Source organism: Vipera ursinii (genome assembly GCF_947247035.1).
Source record: "Vipera ursinii genome assembly, chromosome: 1".
NCBI lineage: Eukaryota > Metazoa > Chordata > Lepidosauria > Squamata > Viperidae > Vipera > Vipera ursinii.
In genome coordinates, this window is record NC_139512.1 from 148945056 (window position 1) to 148964802 (window position 19747).

A 19747-nucleotide genomic window follows, 5' to 3' on the forward strand; every position below is an offset into this window, starting at 1 on the left:
TTAAAGGTTTCCCTGTCTTTATGACTATTAAACAAAGCTATCTTGTTTGCAAATAATTATCTTATGAATCAGAGAAATGACATAAAACTTGAAGAGATCATTTTTGTTTTGCTTGTGTTTTAGTGTAAATAAAAGAATACTATACTACCTAGTAATCATGTGCAAAACATAATAGTTTAAACTCTGGAGCATTCTTATTTTTCCTTTCAGTGAGTCAGTTTGAACAAGGCATGTTTCCATAAGTTATCATCTGGAACAGGAGATAGTGGATGATGGTTGACATGGTACAAAACGACCCTTGCAATGCTCACTGCCCATAGGGTAAAGAAAAATGAGATAATCCCAGAGGTAAATTCTGCTCTCTTCAGTATGATGTAGCTATTGCTTCTAACCAAAAATAAAAAATTGCTACTAGCAATCTCGTTTTCTGAAAAGATTGCATCTTTTTGAGTAAGAAGGCAAAAGTGTAATATAATATTTAATTAAATCTATTGCTGCTGTTCTGCATCTTATTGCATGTGGAAATTCATTTGCCCTTCCAAAAATATTTCACATTTTAATTTGACAAATAGACATGGCATTATTGCAATTTTCTGAACTGGAAATGTATCTAGTTATGAATGTGGAAAAAGCTCCTGAACGCATCCTGAACCAGATTAAAATGCAGTTGGGAAATATTGGGGGGGGGAATGTAATAAAAATACAATAAAACATAAATAACACATTTGAAAACTAATAATAAATTTAGTCACCAGCCTCCATAAAACTCTTGGCTCGTGATGCACGTGGAATCCTGCACAAGCTCCACACCACCTCAATTTAACTACAACAGGAGGGTTGCCTGGTGCTATTATGGTGCAGACTGAATAGGAGCGCCCTCTTAGGCTGTACTGCAACCGTAACATGTGACCTTGATGCTGCGAGGAAGCTGAGTCAGAGAGATTGTGCCTTTTCTTTGGGTGGCACTGCTGACCTACTCCGGACCCCAGAGTCTCCAGCACATGAGAATGATTGCCTTCTTCCAAAATAGGTTGTGTTAATTTCTTTCTGCCCATCAAAAAAAGGTTGAAGTCTTTTTCTTCAGTTTACATAACAGGTTGAATTAGTTAGTATCTGGGGTTATTTGTCTTCACAAGGTATATGATTATTGTTAAGTTTATAAGAATAGTTTTTAAATTAATAACCTTTAAATGTTCAGAATGCATCCAGAGAAGAAGGAAACAATGGAGAAACATGATAAGGGCATGGCTCTAAATGTTTTTCTTTTTTCTAAATTCTGCTTTCATTACAATGAAAGAAAAGGAAAAAGAAAGAAAGAAAGATTTAAATTATTGCAAAATATTGATTGCAGTTATCAGTGATTGATGTATCATAATCTGTAAGGATGTGTAGGTGGACCGAGTTTGTTGGGGAATTCTGATTCAGCCAGGTGACCTTGGACTAGTCACATATTCACATATTCAAGAAAGAACTGCAGAGTCACTGATGAAAAATGTTGCCAAGAAAAGTAGAGGGCAGGGACCAGGATCCAAAATGAATTGAGAGCACCACTTTCAAGCATGTTTATTCTTTCTACTTTCTTTATGTTAACTAAGAAATATATATTGTAGCATCACTATTACTTGTATTTGAAATTTAGTCATATTCTCATATTGTGGCACACAAATTTGTACTTGGTTTGGAAGCTGTGGAAACATTTTTTTTCCCCCTACACATAGAACGTCAGAAATTAGAGGGAACATTACAGGAAGTTGCAAATGGGAGGAGGCAGTTTGCGTGATAATATGTTAGTAGGTGAGAAGAAGCCAGAATGGGATGGGGAATGTTTGTGTTTGTACACTATATACTCTCAAAAATATGTAAATACATTTAAATATTGAAAATAAATAAACTCATAATGTTTCTTTTTATATATTGGTTGTATCTAGTTCAGGGGTGTCAAACTCGTGACGTCACGTGACGTTGCACGATGTATCAGGGCTTTTTCCCCATTGCCGGCAATGGAGTGGGCATGGTTTTGTCGTGACGCATCCGGCCCACGGGCTGGCAGTTTGACACCCCTGATCTAGTTCCTGTCAGATTTTAATATGTTGATGCATTAATAAAAAAAAATACATGCAGTTTGCAGAGATCATTATAGTTTAGTCACAACCAAGTGACTCTGGGCAGCATACAACAAAACTAGTGGCCCCTGTTTCTATTTCAATTTGACACCATTGGTATAGAGCAGGGGTGTCAAACTGCCGGCCCACCTCACACCAAAACTGTACCCACCCCATTGCCGGCAATGGGGAAAAAGACCCGATACATCACGCAATGTCACGTGATGTCACGAATTTGACATGCCTGGTATAGAGCATCAGTTTTTCATGGCAAGCTGTATTCTGTGTATGGTATTCACAGGATGTTAGTTGTTATAGCCAGTGGTGTTATTAACCTCAGGTGGTCTGGCAGAAACCCGTTCCCATCGCCTTGAGAGTTTCCAAACTTCTACCAGGAATAAATAACAGTGCATGCACAGAATGGCTTGACACAAACATTCCCCGCTCTAGTCTGGCATGACAATTTTCCAATAAATCATGTTCATTGAAATTATTGCTAAGTGGTGCTTGCCAATACCACTTCGGTTTCTCAGGTTGCATCAGGGTATTTTTTATGATGAATGCCAAATGGAAGAATGTTCTCTGGCTTATGTCCTCTTCATTTTTTGTTTCACCTAAAATTATCTCAAAAAGAATTTACGCAAGCTCCTCAGATTGGTTCCGAGAGAAAAGGCAGATTCCTTTATCTTGGCAAATGATTGAAAGAAGAGATGATCTTGGTTTTCTAGCTTTCCTTCTCTTCCAGTCACATAAGTAGGAGACAAAAAAAAAACCCCTACAACTCCTTTGAGAAAAGGGAAGCAGCAGCAAGCAGCTTGTCCTTTCTGGGGATGTCTGAAAGATAACTCGAATGTGGGAAAATATCACTTCAACCTCCCTAAACTTACAACTTCCCTCGGAATGGCTTTTTTCCTCCTCCTCACTTCCTTCTCATTCCTGCTATGTGTAGTGTGTGTTTGTTTATGTCTCTGTGTTCATTCATTCCACTGAATATACTGTACATTGGAAAGAGAGATTTGAATAGATAAAGACAGAAGAATTTGGTTCTTACCCTGACATGTCCTAACAAAGAAAAAGGTGCAAAGGCATTTAAACAAAGCTAATAAATCTGGAAAATAATGCATATCAGAATGACAAAATACTGTAATGGTAAAAAAAATAAATCCGTTACCATGGTGTAGTGGTTTTATATGTGTCCTGAAGTTTCTCTTTGTTATGTATGAACTTAGACTGAACAGTTAAATTAAGGGATTGGGGTCTTATGGATAATACTTAATGGGAACATTGTGAGATTAATTTTAAAACTAGCATTTCAAGTTTTAATCTGATATACTAGGAAGTGTAAGATGGGTTTAAAGGAGAAGCAAGCATATTTTCTTTAGACCACATGTGCAATTATAGATTTAAAAGGTGCTTTATTTGTTGTTTTGAAGAGAAAGAATCAAATGTGTTACATAATAATATGGCTTTTCTGCATTTTCAGATTTCTGTTGATAAATACTTTTTTTATATGGCAGGGAACCCAGAGATATATGTTTTCCAATACAAATATTTACTTTTATTTACCTCAAACAATTATTTGCTCTTGCCTCTTGAATTTCCTTTTTAATTCAGGTGAACCTTTTATTTTAGTGAGTTTCTCTTTGCAAAATAATTAAGGTTGCTATACCACAGCCACTAAAATTGCTAGAAGTGCTCAGGTGAATAATTCCTTATACTCAGCTATTCATCAAGGTGGTAGCGAGCGAGTAATAGGAACTGCAGAATGAAATTGTTAAAAAAAGAAATTAATCTTCATGATTGGAGCTATTATGTGTTAATGATCTCAAAAAACAAAAACAAAACCCTAAGCAAGGTTGGACCCAGTTAGTACTTAAATGGGGGAACACTACAAAATATGAAAACTGTAAACTAGGCTGAGAAGTCAAACATTCTTTACCAAAGCATTACCAAGGCATTTCTGTACTGTTGTCAAGATTTATTTATTTAGCGTATGGCATATCATACATGGACTAGCAATATATATTAACATTGCATCTAGATTAGTAAAACACAATAAAATATAAATGTTAAAAAGATCTGTGTTCAAATACCAATGTCTAGGGCTAGGCCAGCTAACTATTGAAGTGCAGCATCGTTTATATTAAAAAAAATCAGATACTGGAGTGGTATATGCCCTTAGCTTGAAGCAGCTGGTCACTATGTGATCTACACTTTGATGTGGGATCCTACAGTCACACTGAGGGGAGGATGCTATGCTCCATTTATGCAGAAAGTCCCAGCAGACGCCATGTGAGATGTGAATCCTATTTAGGATTGTCCATTATTGACATGATACTTCATTTATATGCCTTCCTATGCCTACCCATTTGGTTTTCTATTGGGGATCTATTTAAAGTTGTTGGACAGATGTTATGCAAGTGCCAGTGGAGGCTTCCTGGATTTGAGTCTTCCTGCTGATAAATAAGGTTGGCATGCCCCAGTAGGAGTGAGTTGTTCAAAATTTTTGTTGTCAAGAAAAATGTATTGACATGTTCATGAAGTCACTGGGAGTCAGGCTTGACTCAAAATAACCTTTTTTAGAAAACCAAGATATGTCAATAAAGTCCTTCTTCTAGTTGCAACATATGTAAACTAGCCATGACTAGATACGTAGTTCTAATCTAGCCATCTAGTTGTGTGCTTCAACTCTTAGAATTCCTCAGCCAGCATGGTCTTAAAGTTGCCAAGGTTGAACACCCCTGGTATAAGTCAAAAAGTATAGATGACAGAGATTGTTTTTACTTGTGAATGCCATATATGAAATTTCAAGTGTGTTTCCCCTTACCTCTTTCTTCTTATAATCTTCCTTAGTTCATAGTTATTTTGATCGAGATTGACAAAATATTCAAGTGTATTACAAGGTAATAAGTTCATTACGGTATCAGTAGTTGCTATGTTCACAAAAATTATTAAAATTTCTATAGCTGCCCATCTCGATAAGTGACTCTGGACAGTGTGCATTATAAAAAAAACCAAATAATTAAAACAATACAGAATAAATATATGCGATCATCAAGTAAAAGGTATAGCCAAGACACAGGGCCCTTAATAAACTTGGGGTCCCAACCCAGGGTCATAACCAGATCTTCATGGTTTTACAATACAGATCTTCATGGTTTTACAGCAGGGTTGGTTGCAAGGAGATGCAAGCAGGGTTGGAGCAAATGAACAGGTAAAGAATTTTTTTCCTCTATCTCAGCACAACTATTTCATCCATAATAATCATAATAAATGAAGTTGCTGTTTCAGAAATTGAAATAATGATGTCAATTGAGCCTTTGTTTACCGTATTTTCCAGCATATAAGACGACTGGGCGTATAAGACAACCCCCTACATTTCCTGTTAAATTATAGGGTTTGGGCTATACTCGCCGTATAAGACTACCCCTCTTCCAACGCACACCAAATAAAAATTAAAAAACATCAGATTTGATTTTAATATGGTAATTTTAATTCAAATGCTTATGACATGCAGGTGCTTAGTAGGAAAACTGTCACTTATAAACATAAGGCTGTTTGTCATCAAACATGTAAACATAAAACAGTGCAAGTGGATTAAAAATAAATAATAATAATAATAATAATAATAATAATAATATAATAAGTTGGAAGGGACCTTGGAGGTCATCTAGTCCAACCCCCTGCTAAGGCAGGAAACCTTATACCATTTCAGACAAATGGCTGTCCAGTCTCTTCATAAAAACCTCCAGTGTTGGAGCATTCACCACGTCTGGAGGCAGGTTGTTCCACTGATTAATTGTTCTAACTGTCAGGAAGTTTCTCCTTAGTTCTAGGTTGCTTCTCTCCTTGACTAGTTTCCATCCATTGCTTCTTGTCTTGCTTTCAGGTGCTTTGGAGAATAGCTTGGCTCCCTCTTCTTTGTGGCAGGCCCTGAGATATTGGATCACTGCTATCATGTCACCCCTCACCCTTCTCTTCATTAAACTACACATACCCAATTCCAGCAACCATTTCTTATTTTCCTAATTCACTTTTTCACTTTTCCTAATTCACTCTAAAGCTTTCCCTACGCAGAGCCTTAAGTAACACCAGCTGCCTGCAATTAGTGCAGGTTCGCATCCCACCAGGCTCAAGGTTGACTCAGTCTTCCATCCTTCCGAGGTAGGTAAAATGAGGACCCAGATTGTTGGGAGCAATAAGCAGACTTTGTAATAATGCTGCTTGGGGGGGGGTGAAAGCTCTAATAAGCAGGCATATACATAGAATGAAGGCTATTGCTAAGCACAGGGGTGTCAAACTCAATTTCATTGAGGGCCGCATCAGCGTTACGGTTGCCATCAGGGGGCCAGGTGGGTATGGCGTGGGTGGGCGTGGCCTACTGGGTGGGCGTGGCTAGAGTGCATATGGCCTACTGGGTGGGCGTGGCCAGCTCTACATCGTTGGCATCGAGGGTGCCTGGGCAGGAATGGGACAGATCTGAGGGTCTCTGGCAGAAGGAGGGTCTCTGGGCCAGGGCCAAGGCAGTGGGGGCCGTTCCCTCACTGTTTCCAGGATGGCTTCGCGGGCCACATGAAACCACTTCACGGGCCGGATCCGGCCCCCGGGCCTTGTGTTTGACATGTCTGGCTAAGCACATTGATTTGTGCTTTAAATTGTAAGCCGCCCTGAGTCTTCGGAGAAGGGCGGGATATAAATGGGATTAAAAAAAAAAGACCAAATGGGAGATCTGCTCCAGGTTTTCCAGCCAGCCCGCCCAGTTCCTGAGTCAAATGTGTCCTTAGAGCTAAGCAGCTGCTCTGGCTGCGGCATTCCCCACCTGCCTTTCAAGTTGGGATAGACTACAGCTGCTCTTTAACTTTAGAAGGAAAGACACCCAGACCCCAGCCTATAAAAAAACACAGACTGCAGCTTCTACTCCAATTGGTCCCGCTTTCCCTGCACAGACTAAATGGGAGATCCGCTCCAGGTTTTCCAGCCAGCCCTGTCCCTAAAGTTTCAGCACCCGGCGTATAAGATGACCCCTGATTTTGAGAAGATTTTCATGGGTTAAAAAGTCATCTTATACGCCGGAAAATACGGTACTTGCTTTATTATGCACTCCCAATACAAAAGATTTTCTCTGGCCATGGTTGCTTTTTTTTTCTTTTTCTTTTTTTTCCTTTAGAATAATAGGGGTTTTTAATTATTTTTTTTAAAAAAACTAGCTGCCTCAGATAATAGAAACATTTTATTTGCATTTTGTTTTTTAAAAATACATTATCTTAATGAGCAATAACTGTTTATCCCTGATCACTTTTCTTTAGTGTTTTTATTAGACTATATGTTTATTTTATTTCTGAAAAATTTCATAAGACATATCTGTACTCAGAAGTGGAGTATCAAACCTTCAAACTCGACAGCTGTTCATACACCACATTTATATTCACAACCATCCTTTCTAAAGATCATCTGCAAGAGTTTTGTAAATAAGCTTACAAAGCCTATTTTGATTTTTTTTAAAGATACTGCTGGGACAAGTTAGATTTATCACTTTTCTTATAAATGGGCACTGTGATTGAGAGACTGAAAGAAAATCCTTAGGTCATTGTTAGATGGAGGGAACACTATGAATGTGTAAAGAAACTAGTACAGGGATCCAGGAATAAAAGTCTTCAGTAATTCAGCTAGAATTAAGCCACCTCCTTTGTTTATTATTTTATAATTATTTTAATTGCAAGAAAAAAGTAGAGCTATCAGAGGTAATATAGGGACAGTCTAGGCTGCAGTAAGGCTTGGATCAAGAGGGATTGATTATATGGGGTATCAATGTTTAGAGTTCATTTGATGTATCTGGCATAGAATTATCCTTAGTAAAGGGGTAAGCTACAAAAATGTAGTGTCCTTAACTGTTTGGACTAATTTGTTGTTATATTCCAAGGTGAACATTTGGCCTTTATTATATGTACTTGGAAGGAAAGTGCTTTAGCAAAAGGCTTTTTAAACTTTCCAATGCTAACTTGAGTGCCATTCTGAATAAAAGCAACAAAATTTGCTATTATGTGTTAACTGGCCTTATTTCATTGCCAAGGGCCGGGAAACAGTGGATATTTTCTTCCATTGTTTTTGCTTAATTTGCTAATTTGAAGTCATTTATGACTGAGTAACCTGAAAGAAAATTGCTTTGTCGTTCTTAAGGATAAATTCCTAATATGAAATGTTTTTCTTTTAATGTCCATGCAGTATAATTTATTTTGCTCTCCACACTCTCTCTCTATTGCATGTGTCAACAACTGCAGTTGGGAGAGTGAATTATGATATTGAGTACATTCTGGTATTTTTTTTAATCTAGTATGCCAATGCTATGAAGCACATTTTTGTTGAATATCTGCAATATATGAATTCTTGTTGCTATCCTGCCATATTCTTTTCTTACAGCATTCAGAAATTTTTTAAAGCAAAAATAATAATACAAGTGAATGTTCCAGAAGGCTTATGGTGAAACCAACCATGTAAAGCAAACTCTTGTTTCAGAGCTGTTACAAGACACAGTGAAAACATTGTCATATTTAAATAGATTAATGTTCTTTTTGTTTGATGCTCAACATTTCTCCCTAGTTCATGAAAGGAAGCAAAATAATAAAATTTTAGGATTGTGAATGCTTTTGTGTGCCTTGAACTTTTGTTTAGGAATAACAGTATATATATTTTTTAAAAATGTCTATCATAAAGACTAACAAATACGAATGAAATGAATCAATACATGGCTGTCAAAATACTTTCCATTTTATCTAAGCAGACCTTATTTATTACTGGTATTTTTATGCCTCTTAGTTGAATATAAGCAGATTGCAAAATTATAACAACACATGTAACATATAGCGTAATAAAAAGAATACCAGTATTAATAAGCCATTATTTATTTGATTGTTAATTTTTTTTGCTGCCTGTCTCACCATGGGGTTACTCTTAGGCAGACTGCAACAGTAAAAGCAAAGAAATGAAAAGAAGTGTAAACAGTGGCAAAATAGTGAAATAGTAAAATACAGTGAAATAATGAAAATACAGTAATGTGTGCTGGAGAGGCCTGTCATAACTTTGAAGTATTGTTAAGCGATTGCTCATTAAGCAACTGCTCATTAAGTGAGGACGACCTGTAATAACATAATTATAATATCCCCAAACAGCTGCTATGCAGTGGGTAGCAAAAATACGTGCACAGCATCACCCTTCTAATACTATGTGGTGATTTGTTGTACAGGTAGTCCTTGACCTACAACTTTTGGGGCCAGAGCTTCTGATACTAAGCCATGCTGTTGTGATGTGAGTTGTGCCTGAGTTTACAACCTCTTTGCACAGTTGTTAAGTGAATCACATGGTGGTTAAGTGAATCCAGTTTTCACCCTCTTTGCTTATTGGAAGCCATTTCAGAAGGTCACAAAAGGTATTCATGTGACCTCGGGATGTTGCAACCATCATAAATACATCCCTGGTTGTCAAGTGCTCGAACTGTAATCATTTGACCATGGCGGACACTGCCATGGTCTAAGTATGAAGAGTGATCATGAGTCTCTTTTTTTTCAGCGACATCATGACTGATAAATGGCTGTAAGTCGAGGACTATCTGTCCTGTAATGTTGATCCTAGTTATTATATTGCTTTTGCTCCTGTGCAGTTTACTTTATTACTGAGAGGCAGTTTGGCATAGTGGTTAAGGTGCTGGGCTAGAAACCAGGAGACTGGGAGTTCTAGTCATGTCTTAAGTATGAAAACCAACTGGGTGTCTTTGGATCACTTACTGTCTTTCAGTCCAGCTCACCTCATTAGGGTTGTTATTGTGGGGAAAATAGGAGGAGAAAGATTAAGAATGTTTGCAGTCTTGAGTTAATTTATAAAGAAATGGTGGGATAAAATCTAATAATAAATAAATATTTTTATATGCTTGGCTGTCACTGGACATAACTTACATCCATTGAATTAGAATCAGTCCCTGTGTTTTGGTGAAGCAAAGTAGATTTGTAGCTGAAGCAATGTTATATTTTTATAGGTCTATTTTTCTAGTTATTTCCAATTGGCACTTTACAGTCTTCTGATGATAAGACATCTTATTTGATCCCTGGTTGGAATGGGAGAGGTGCACAGGCAGTAGATATAATTACAAGCCTGGTTAACTAATGAAAGTTTGAGGTGAATCAGCCAAGAACCTATCAGAATAAGTAACTCATTTGTTTAAAATTAGGAAAAGGTTTTGTGAGGTGTTCCTTATATACACAAGGAATATCCTGGTGTATATTAGGAATATAAGGATACAATGAACATCCTCTGTTCTGTTTCTTGTCTTAAACCAGAATGGAGCCAAATAGTTGGTAGTACAGGTAGTCTTTGAATGAGGACCAAAATTGAGCCCAACATTTCTGTTAAGTGAGACATTTGTTAAGTGAGTTTTGTCCCATTCCTTTCTTGCTTCAGTTGTTAAGTGAATCACTGCAACTGATAAGTTAGTAATCTGGTTGTTAAGTGAATCTGGCTTCCCCACTGACTTTGCTTGTCAGAAGGTAGCAAAAGGTGATCACATGACCTTGGGACACATCAACGGTCATAAATATGAACCAGTTGCCAAGCATCTGAATTTTGATCACCTGGTCATGGGGATGCTGCAAAGGTTGTAACTGTGAAAAACGGTCATAAGTCACTTTCAGTGCCATTGTAACTTTGAATGGTCACTAAATGAACTGTTGTAAGTCGAGGACTACCTGTTTAAGCATTGCTTATCATTTAAACATATTCTTTAAGGCAGTTACTGAATTTATTGTACCTTCTGTAACAAAAAAATTAGAGGCAGAAACTTTATAATAGGTAAAACTAATTATAATATATTAATATATATTAAAGGGACGCAATGGCTCAGTGGGTTAGGACGCTGAGCTTATCGATCAGTTTGGCGGGTCGAATCCTGAGTGCCGCGTAACAGAGTGAGCGCCTGTTACTCATCCCAGCTTCTGCCAACCTAGCAGTTCAAAAGCACGTAAAAATGCAAGTAGAAAAATAGGGACCACTACGGTGGGAAGGTAACAGCGTTCCGTGCGCCTTTGGCGTCCAGTCATGCCAGCCACATGACCACGGAGACGTCCTCGGACAAGCGCTGGCTCTTCGGCTTTGAAACGGAGATGAGCACCGGCCCCTAGAGTCAGAAACGACTAGCACGCATGTGCGGGGGAACCTTTACCTTTACTAATATATATTAATGTATTAATATTAATTCATTAATAACTAATTATAATAAAGTCATTTCAAGTTGTGTATCCAGGCCATTTGACCAAGAATAGGTGTGGCATATCCTACCACCTGGTATTTTTCAGGAGCTGGGAATTTTCAGGCTTCAACCTTTGAGCGCTGAAAGTCTGTTCTAACCCATCATTTATAGATAAAAGAGAAGTTAATGCTTTACATATAATTCACATTTATCTCAGTAGAATCTTGTTTTCATATGTGTGGACCAGTTTTTATTTTATTTGACCACTATCTAAATATATTTTAAAATTGTTTTTTAATTACAGGAACTCCAATTTCAAAGACTTACCAGAGAACTTGAAGTAGAAAGACAAATTGTTGCCAGTCAGTTAGAAAGATGTCGGGTTGGAGCAGAATCGCCAAGCATTGCAAGCACAAGGTATCCATCCGTATTTAATTTTCAAATTGTCGGCTACTTCTTTCAAATAAGCCTTTATTACAGCATGAATTATGAAAAACTTTCAATCTTTAAGTACCACATTCAGCATTATTTCACAGCCATTTTCCTGCCAGCTACCTGGGAATCGTGGATTTAGCTCTGTAGCAGGAAAGGCAGATGACAGATTGGAATTGTCACTGGCAGTTCTCTCCGTGATTTGCAGTAGATCACTAACAAAACCTACAGTTCCCCTTGCTTTAAATGAAAGCAGAGCAGTGGAAGAGAAAGGCATGTTACTGTGCTAGTAATATATATATAAGAAATTTAGAATTTCAGTTCCAGATAGTTCTCATTTCTGTTACAAATGTATTAAAAGGGATCAGTTTGATTCTGAAGCTCAACAATTGTTTTGACTCTGCATATGGAAAAGTTGGAAACTAATGTACTGATACAAGCATATTCTGATGTGCAGATTTTTAGAACATCTTACAGCTCCATATTGGATACAATACGGATCTGTGGCTTGATATGAAAGGCAACAGTCTGGTATCTTATCTAATCTTTTCTTGTAGGGATGTTGTCTAGCTCTTAAATCATCCTTTTGAGATTTAGTGATCATAACCTGACATGATATTTTGGGATTTGTGTAATCTTTTGTGCATCATGTTACCTATAATTTTATTTTGGATTCCTTCCTTAATAAACCCCAAACATTGCCTTCACAAAAGCAAACTGAACCATTATTTCATTTTCTCTTTTCATATGCTTAAAGCATACCAGTTTATATGAAAAAAAATAATATATAGCCTACCAGATAGTTTTGACTGGATTTAATACTTCCCAAAAATCTGGGATAAATATATGGTCATAATTTAGATACTGTTCCAAGTTGAAACATGAGTATTGTTATATGGATCAGCACTATTCACTTTGCATTTTCTCATATTGAATTAATTTACCAGTTTAATGTCCATTTTCCAAAACTGATTTTTTTTCACTAACCATTTTAGAATAATGGAAATCATCAGACTTAACCACATCATTGCTCATGTCAAACAGCAAATCATTCATAAGCAAGTAAAAAATATTAAACTCAGATTATTCTAATGATAAATTTGTTTTAATCTACTTTTAATTCAGATTGCCTATTGTTGCTTACATACTGTCATTTTTGTAATAGCTGCACTGTGGAACTGTGAATATAGCCTACTTAGAGTAACTTGGAATTATATGATCTATAAGTATTTGAATGCTTCATCAATCTTAAAACAAAACTTGAAATAATTTAGCTTTTCATAGGTTCAGACAGGCTTTTTGTTTTTTGAATACTTTCTAAATAAATTTCTGCAGCTTGATTATGTTTGTAAATGCAGAATGACCACGCCACTATATTTTTAAATCTAATACCTGCTACTATAAACATCTGGTAATGATTATTTTTCTTCTACTAGGTGGCTGTCCACATGATTAAGATAATGGAGGCTTGGAGGAAAAAAAATTACCATAAAATTATGTCAATTTTTCATATGTACAATTTATCTGAATCAAAAATTCAGAAGCAGTTAATTTTTCTAACCAGGAACCTCACTAATTATAAATAACAAATTTTCATAATCGAGAAAGGAGGTACAGAGTGCAAGGGATTAAAATTAAATACAATTATCAGATCTGAGGCTTTTGGCTTGAGAACTTCCCATTCTATATTTCTTCTATTATGTTCTGAACTTTTAGTCAGCAAAACAATGAAATATGTCTGGAGGTAGGAAATACCTTAAAATAGTGCCCACAGTTTCATGATTAAAATGGATATATAAAGCATTCAGTTGATCAAATTTGTGTAGGAGATCATCAGGCTGAACATGAGGAAGGGATCAAGTGCAGCATCAGTTTGGAGTCCCTTCGCATCCACAAGAGATCTAAGTCCAGCCCCTCTTGAATTCCATTGGTTGTTATCTACCACCAATTTGCCTTGACCATTAGTAGTTCAGATTCTTGTTTAGAGATGACATGAAATAAACTTGTACTCATTTGAACAACTCTGGTTCCTGATTTCTTGCACCTGACAATTTGTGGTGTATGAAAATTAGTACTGTTCCACTGTTACTGCTTCAAATTCAATATGCCAAGATATAAGTAAGACTTCTGACTGTGGGTGCAAACTCTTTCCGATAGACTTGTCTACAGATTTTGATTCAACAAAATTATAGTTTACTGTTGCATGTGAAATGGGAAGTCACAAGCACCAGCTTTAGAATAAGTAATCAAACTTTAAATCATATTTTAATAATTTGACTTGTTCTAATCTTAATTGTTACAAACAAAAGGGGTAATATGCTCTTTTATATGTCAGATGAATGAGCTGTGTGTGCAAACAAGATGCAAACATACAAGAACATTGTTTGTATGGTGATATATTTGCTGAGGTCACCACAGCTTGCAAATCCTTTTGAGTTCATATGTCAGTTTTTAAGTAATCAAGATTTTTACTATGTTTTTATGTGAATATTAATCTAAGATAAATATTTTAAAACATTTACATAAAGATATTTTGCTTCTGGGAGAAATATTGTAAGATTTAATTTTCCATAAATACATTAGAACCTATATAGGAAGAATATGAAATTAAATCCAGTTAATTGAGTAACTTGGGAATTTCCTTTCTGTTGTACTATTTTAATAAATATTGACTATGGAATGTTTCTAATCAACAATAAGATCAGATATACAATTAGCATATAGTGATAATTTATGCTCATGCATTTTAATGCCCAGAATGTCTTTCAGTTGCCTAGCAAGATAGGCCAAATTTAATTCCTCAAATTAAATATAAGGGGAATTAAAGGGCATCCTTGATAAGTCCTAAGCAAATTTTTGGTAGATGAGGAAATAATTCCATTTGTAATATTTCTAGCAAAAGAACTAGAACTGCGTACTTTGATCCACTTGGTAATGAAATATGTAAGTCCATAATTGGCAAAAAAATTAAATTGTGCCATATCAGAGACCTTTTCCATATCCAGGGAAACATCACTGTAAATTTCAGTTTTCAGAATATATTTCTAAGATACCAGTTTACTTAATTTTATCCAAAACTTATTACTCTCCTATGAAACCAGACTGTACTGTCTGATAGTCAATCAAAGGTAAAATCATCTATAGGCTATCTGCCAAGATTGTTGTCAGAATTTTTGATACAAGCATTTAACAAAACATCAGACAGTAGCTTGCATAGTCAGCAAAATCTGTAAAAAGATTGATAGAATGTCTGGTCCTCCAGCCCTAGTCTTGCTGTGGAGGAATTAAAAGTTGCCTGTATCTACCATATTTAATATACAGGTAGTCCGTGACTTATGACTATTCTCTCAACACCCATTCAAAATTACAGAAATTTTCAGTGGTGCTGAAAAAAATGGACTTACGAGCCGTGCCCAAAGTTATACCTGTTGCAGTGCCCCTGCAGTCACATGATCAAAATTCAGATGCTTGGCAGCTTGCCCACACTTGCCACCATAGGGGTCCTTCAATTACCCCCACCTGCCTGTCTCTCCCGATCTGTGCTCTTTTGGCCGCCCTGCATCCTGTCGTGTGGTACAGCAAGCAGCCACAAACAGTGCTGTTCTATGGCTGCTTACCACTCCCCAGGATCCCCAACGGACTTAGCATTCCTTTGCTCTCCAGCAAACGCCAGCAAGCATTTATTTGTTCAGAGCCTTGTCTCCCAATTTTCCGAAACCAACCTTTTGCACCTAGTGCCTCATTGCCTTGGTTTCTCCTTTTCATACCCAGCTTCTCTGGCAAATGTTTCCCATATGTGGCTATGGGTTCCAAAAACAATGCAGCTTTAGCCACTTCAAAGATGAGGGACGAAAGGTTTCCAAAGACTGTACAGCTTTAGCTATGTTGTTTTTGGAAACCTTTCATTCAGTCTGCACCCAACTGAAAACCATCACAGCTCATGGTCCACAATGTATTTTATAGCCAGTACCAGGCCATTCATTTGTACACCATGAAATCAGGAAACACTGTAAGCCAAGCAACCCTTATTAGAATGGGTTATTTTGGCTTTTTGTATCCCCTTATGCAGATTGAAATATGATTGTTTCTCATAGTAATCCTGTTCCTATTCTTTTTCTATCTGGGAAAACTTGTTACCTTGACATATTCAAGAATCTCCTGTCTTCTCCCATCCACTTTTCAATAAAAGATTTATATTTTGCAGAGTTATATTCACTTATCATAAGTTGGAAGCAGCTGGTGGTGTTCTAGTGACCCTAGCAGCCTAGGTCATGTGGTTGGAAGGTGGTGGCAAATAATGATAGTGTAATTTCCCATTGGGAATCAGTGGAAGACCAGCAAAGAAACCATTATGGGACAAGCTTAACACTGAGAAGGCAGGAGAGAGTGACCTGTCTCACCCCTCCAGCATATAAGATCCTTGTGCTGAGTATTTTGGATACTGAATCTAAAAATATTGTTTGTGGCTAAATTATTTCTGCTTAACTAGTATTGGGAAACCATTAACATTGCTCTGATTTTACTAAATGTTCACAAATTTTTAAACATATTCTTACTTTAAAATAGAGATTGAACAATACCCAGTCTTAGACAGTATGTACTGGAAAAGTGTATCTCCCCCCAAAAATGCAGTTTATTTGGAGCAATTCACTGAAGCAGTATTCTTGAAGCAGCCATTTTTAATTACTTCCACTCATTGCCATTCTGTTCACAAACCTGTAATGCCACAAGTCAATTTCCCCAGAGATGTAAAAACCCAAATTGTAACAGTCCCCACCGACTGGAATTAAAAATGTATATCTAAATCTTCTGTAGAACTTTTATACTCTGGGTAACTCAGCCAGTATTCCTATTAAATAGATGCAGGCAGCTGGCTGCAGTGACCTACTATAGGGGCTTTATGAACATTTCCATTTTAATTTAATTTAATTTAATTTAATTTTAATTTTAATTTAATAACATTTATATACCGCCCTTCTCCCTGAGGACTCAGGGCGGTTCACAGGGCAGAATAAAATAGTGAATACAAACATTAAGAAAGATTAAACAAATTGCCCTAATTAAAACAGTATAAATACAACACTAAAAACCCCCAGAAAAGTTAAAAAAACAAAAATAAAATAACCCCAACACTCCCCCTCAGGCTAGGCCGGCTTGTACAAACAGAAATGTCTTAAGATCGCGACGAAAGGAGCGAAGATCGGGCGCCAACCGGAGCTCAACCGGTAGCTGATTCCACAGCTCCGGAGCGCCCACAGAGAAGGATCTCCCCCTGGGGGCCACCAATCGACATTCTCTGATCGGTGGCACCCTGAGGAGGCCCTCTCTGTGGGAACGCACAGGGCGCAGGGAGCTTGATGCCGGCAGCAGATGTTCCCTGAGGTACTCCGGCCCCATGCCATGGAGTGCTTTAAATACCGTTACCAGTACCTTGAATCTCACCCGGAAGACAACTGGCAACCAATGCAGCTCACGGAGCAGAGGCGTAACGTGGGAGTATCGGGAGACTCCCAACACCACTCTCGCGGCTGCATTCTGTACCAGTTGGAGCTTCCGAGTAGTCCTCAAGGGCAGCCCCATGTAGAGAGCGTTGCAGTAGTCCAGACGAGAGGACACGAGCGCATGAGTGACCGTGCATAAATCGTCCCGGCTAAGATAGGGCCGCAACTGACGCACCAGGCGAACCTGTGCGAAGGCCCCCCTAGTCACGGCTCCTATATGGTCTTCCAAAGTGAGCCGTGAATCTAGGAGGACCCCCAAGTTGCGAGCCCTATCTACGGGGGGTAATAGTTCACCCCCCATAACTAGAGGTGGAATGTCCGAATAAACCCGGGACGAAGGTATGCAAAGCCACTCAGTCTTGTCGGGGTTGAGCTGGAGTCTGTTCCTCCCCATCCAGACCCGAACCACCTCCAGGCAACGGGACATCACGTTGAGGGCATCACTGGGGTGGTTTGGGGTCGAAAAGAAAAGTTGGGTATCATCAGCGTACTGATGGTACCCAACTCCAAAGCCACGAATGATCTCACCCAGCGGCTTCATGTAGATGTTGAACAGGAGAGGCGAGAGGACCGACCCCTGAGGAACTCCACAAATGAGAGACCTCGCGGTCGACCTCTGCCCCCCTGCCAACACCGACTGCGAACGTCCCAAGAGATAGGAGGAGAACCACTGTAAAACTGTGCCTCCCACTCCCAATCCCCTGAGACGCCGCAGCAAGATACCATGGTCGATGGTATCGAAAGCCGCCGAGAGGTCTAATAGGACTAGGACAGAGGAATGCCCCCTGTCCCGAGCCCTCCAGAGATCATTCACCAGCGCGACCAATGCCGTCTCCGTGCTGTACCCGGGCCTGAAACCCGATTGGTACGGGTCTAGATAATCCGCTTCATCCAGGACCAAAGGGAGCTGATGCGCCACCACACTCTCAACAACCTTCGCAAGAAAGCGAAGGTTGGAGACAGGACGAAAGTTGTTCAATACAGCCGGGTCCAGGGCAGGCTTCTTGAGGAGAGGCCTCACCACCGCCTCCTTCAAGACGGCGGGGAAGATACCCTCACTCAAAGAGGCCGATATAACTGCCTGGAACCAGCTGCGTGTCCTCTCCCGGGCTGCATAAACCAGCCAGGAAGGGCACGGGTCCAGTAAACATGTGGTGGTGCTCAGCCTCCCCATGATCCTGTCCACTTCCTCCGGAGTTACAGAATCAAACTCCTCCCAGATGATATCGACAAGACCACCCGTGTCCTGATCGTCAGACTCTGCCCAGTCAGAGTCCAAACCGGTCCGAATCCGAGCGATTTTGTCCGACAGATGTTGGTTAAACTCCTCGGCACGTCCCTGCAAGGGATCCTCCCTCACCTCCTGATTTAGGAGGGAGCGAGTCACCCTAAACAGGGCGGCCGGGCGATTATCTGCGGACGCAATAAGGGTGGCGAAGTGGTTAGACCTCGCCTCCCTAATTGCAGCGAGATAAGACCTAATATAGGCTCTTAGTCGCAATCGCAAACTATTCAAAACTGAATAGTTTTGAAATAGTGCTTGAATTACTTCCAAACTATGGGTTGTCTTTAGAGCAGGGTCTTCCCAAAGAAAGGTAGGTTTTTTGTTAACATGTTTGTTGAAAACTATATTTTTGATTGTATCCATAAACAGTCTCAATCTCTTTTTTCCTCCTGTCAAACATGTCAGTTTGACATGTCAAACATGTCAACTTCCTCTCAAACATGTCATTTAAATGATAAAAGATTAATATATACTACATAAATACTATATAAATCAGATAGTTAAATATGAGGGTGGAGGTGTGTTCTCCGAGCTTATGGGTTGGCTTCCAAATTTTTTGTCATCTTCATCGGAGTTTAGGGGAGTTTAGTTAGATATGTTTACATCAGGGCTTTTCACTTAGGAGTTCAAGGTAAAATAGGTGGTATTCCCTCTTATCTTTTCCCTCAGTAAACTATAGACCAGAGGTCCCCAATCTTTTGGGCATCAGGGACCGATTCCATAGAGAAGAGTTTTTCTGTGGATCAGAGGGGGCATGTTGTTGTGTGCTGCCTGCATCCCATGGATGGGACTTTGCTTGTTTGTGCGGACCGGTTGCTGGCATGCCGCGGCCCAGTACCGGTCCACTAACTGGGGATTGGGGACCCCTGCTATAGACCATATTCTGGTGGTGTACGAAGTATGTGCACAATTTAAAACCTCCATGTCAGGTGGCATTTCAGGACTTTAAATTTGTCTTCTATAGCTAAAAGGATTTTATGGGATAAACTCAGAAATAGTCGGATGGATAAGGCAGCATCTTTATTTGATCCAGAACGTTTACATCCGTTCCTGCTTCAGAATAATATGTAACTATCAAGGCTGTTTTCTAATGATAACACACAGAGAGATGTGCAGAAGGGATGCACATCTGGCCCTTTCCATGATTAATTTATTAATTCCATGATTGAATTGGTGAGCAGCTCAAACTATCACT

The 19747-nt window shown here is 38.7% G+C and overlaps 1 protein-coding gene across 2 annotated transcripts in view; it reads left to right on the forward strand.

Annotated features, from left to right (window-relative positions):
- The window catches only part of PKP4 (plakophilin 4), a 151601-nt gene that overhangs the window by 48405 nt on the left and 83449 nt on the right, over window positions 1-19747 (forward strand). For both annotated transcript variants that reach the window (XM_083350437.1, XM_083350438.1), the window contains one exon: window positions 11639-11751. In XM_083350437.1, coding sequence (XP_083206563.1) covers window positions 11639-11751 — 113 coding nt within the window. The remainder of the gene's footprint in view (window positions 1-11638; window positions 11752-19747) is intronic.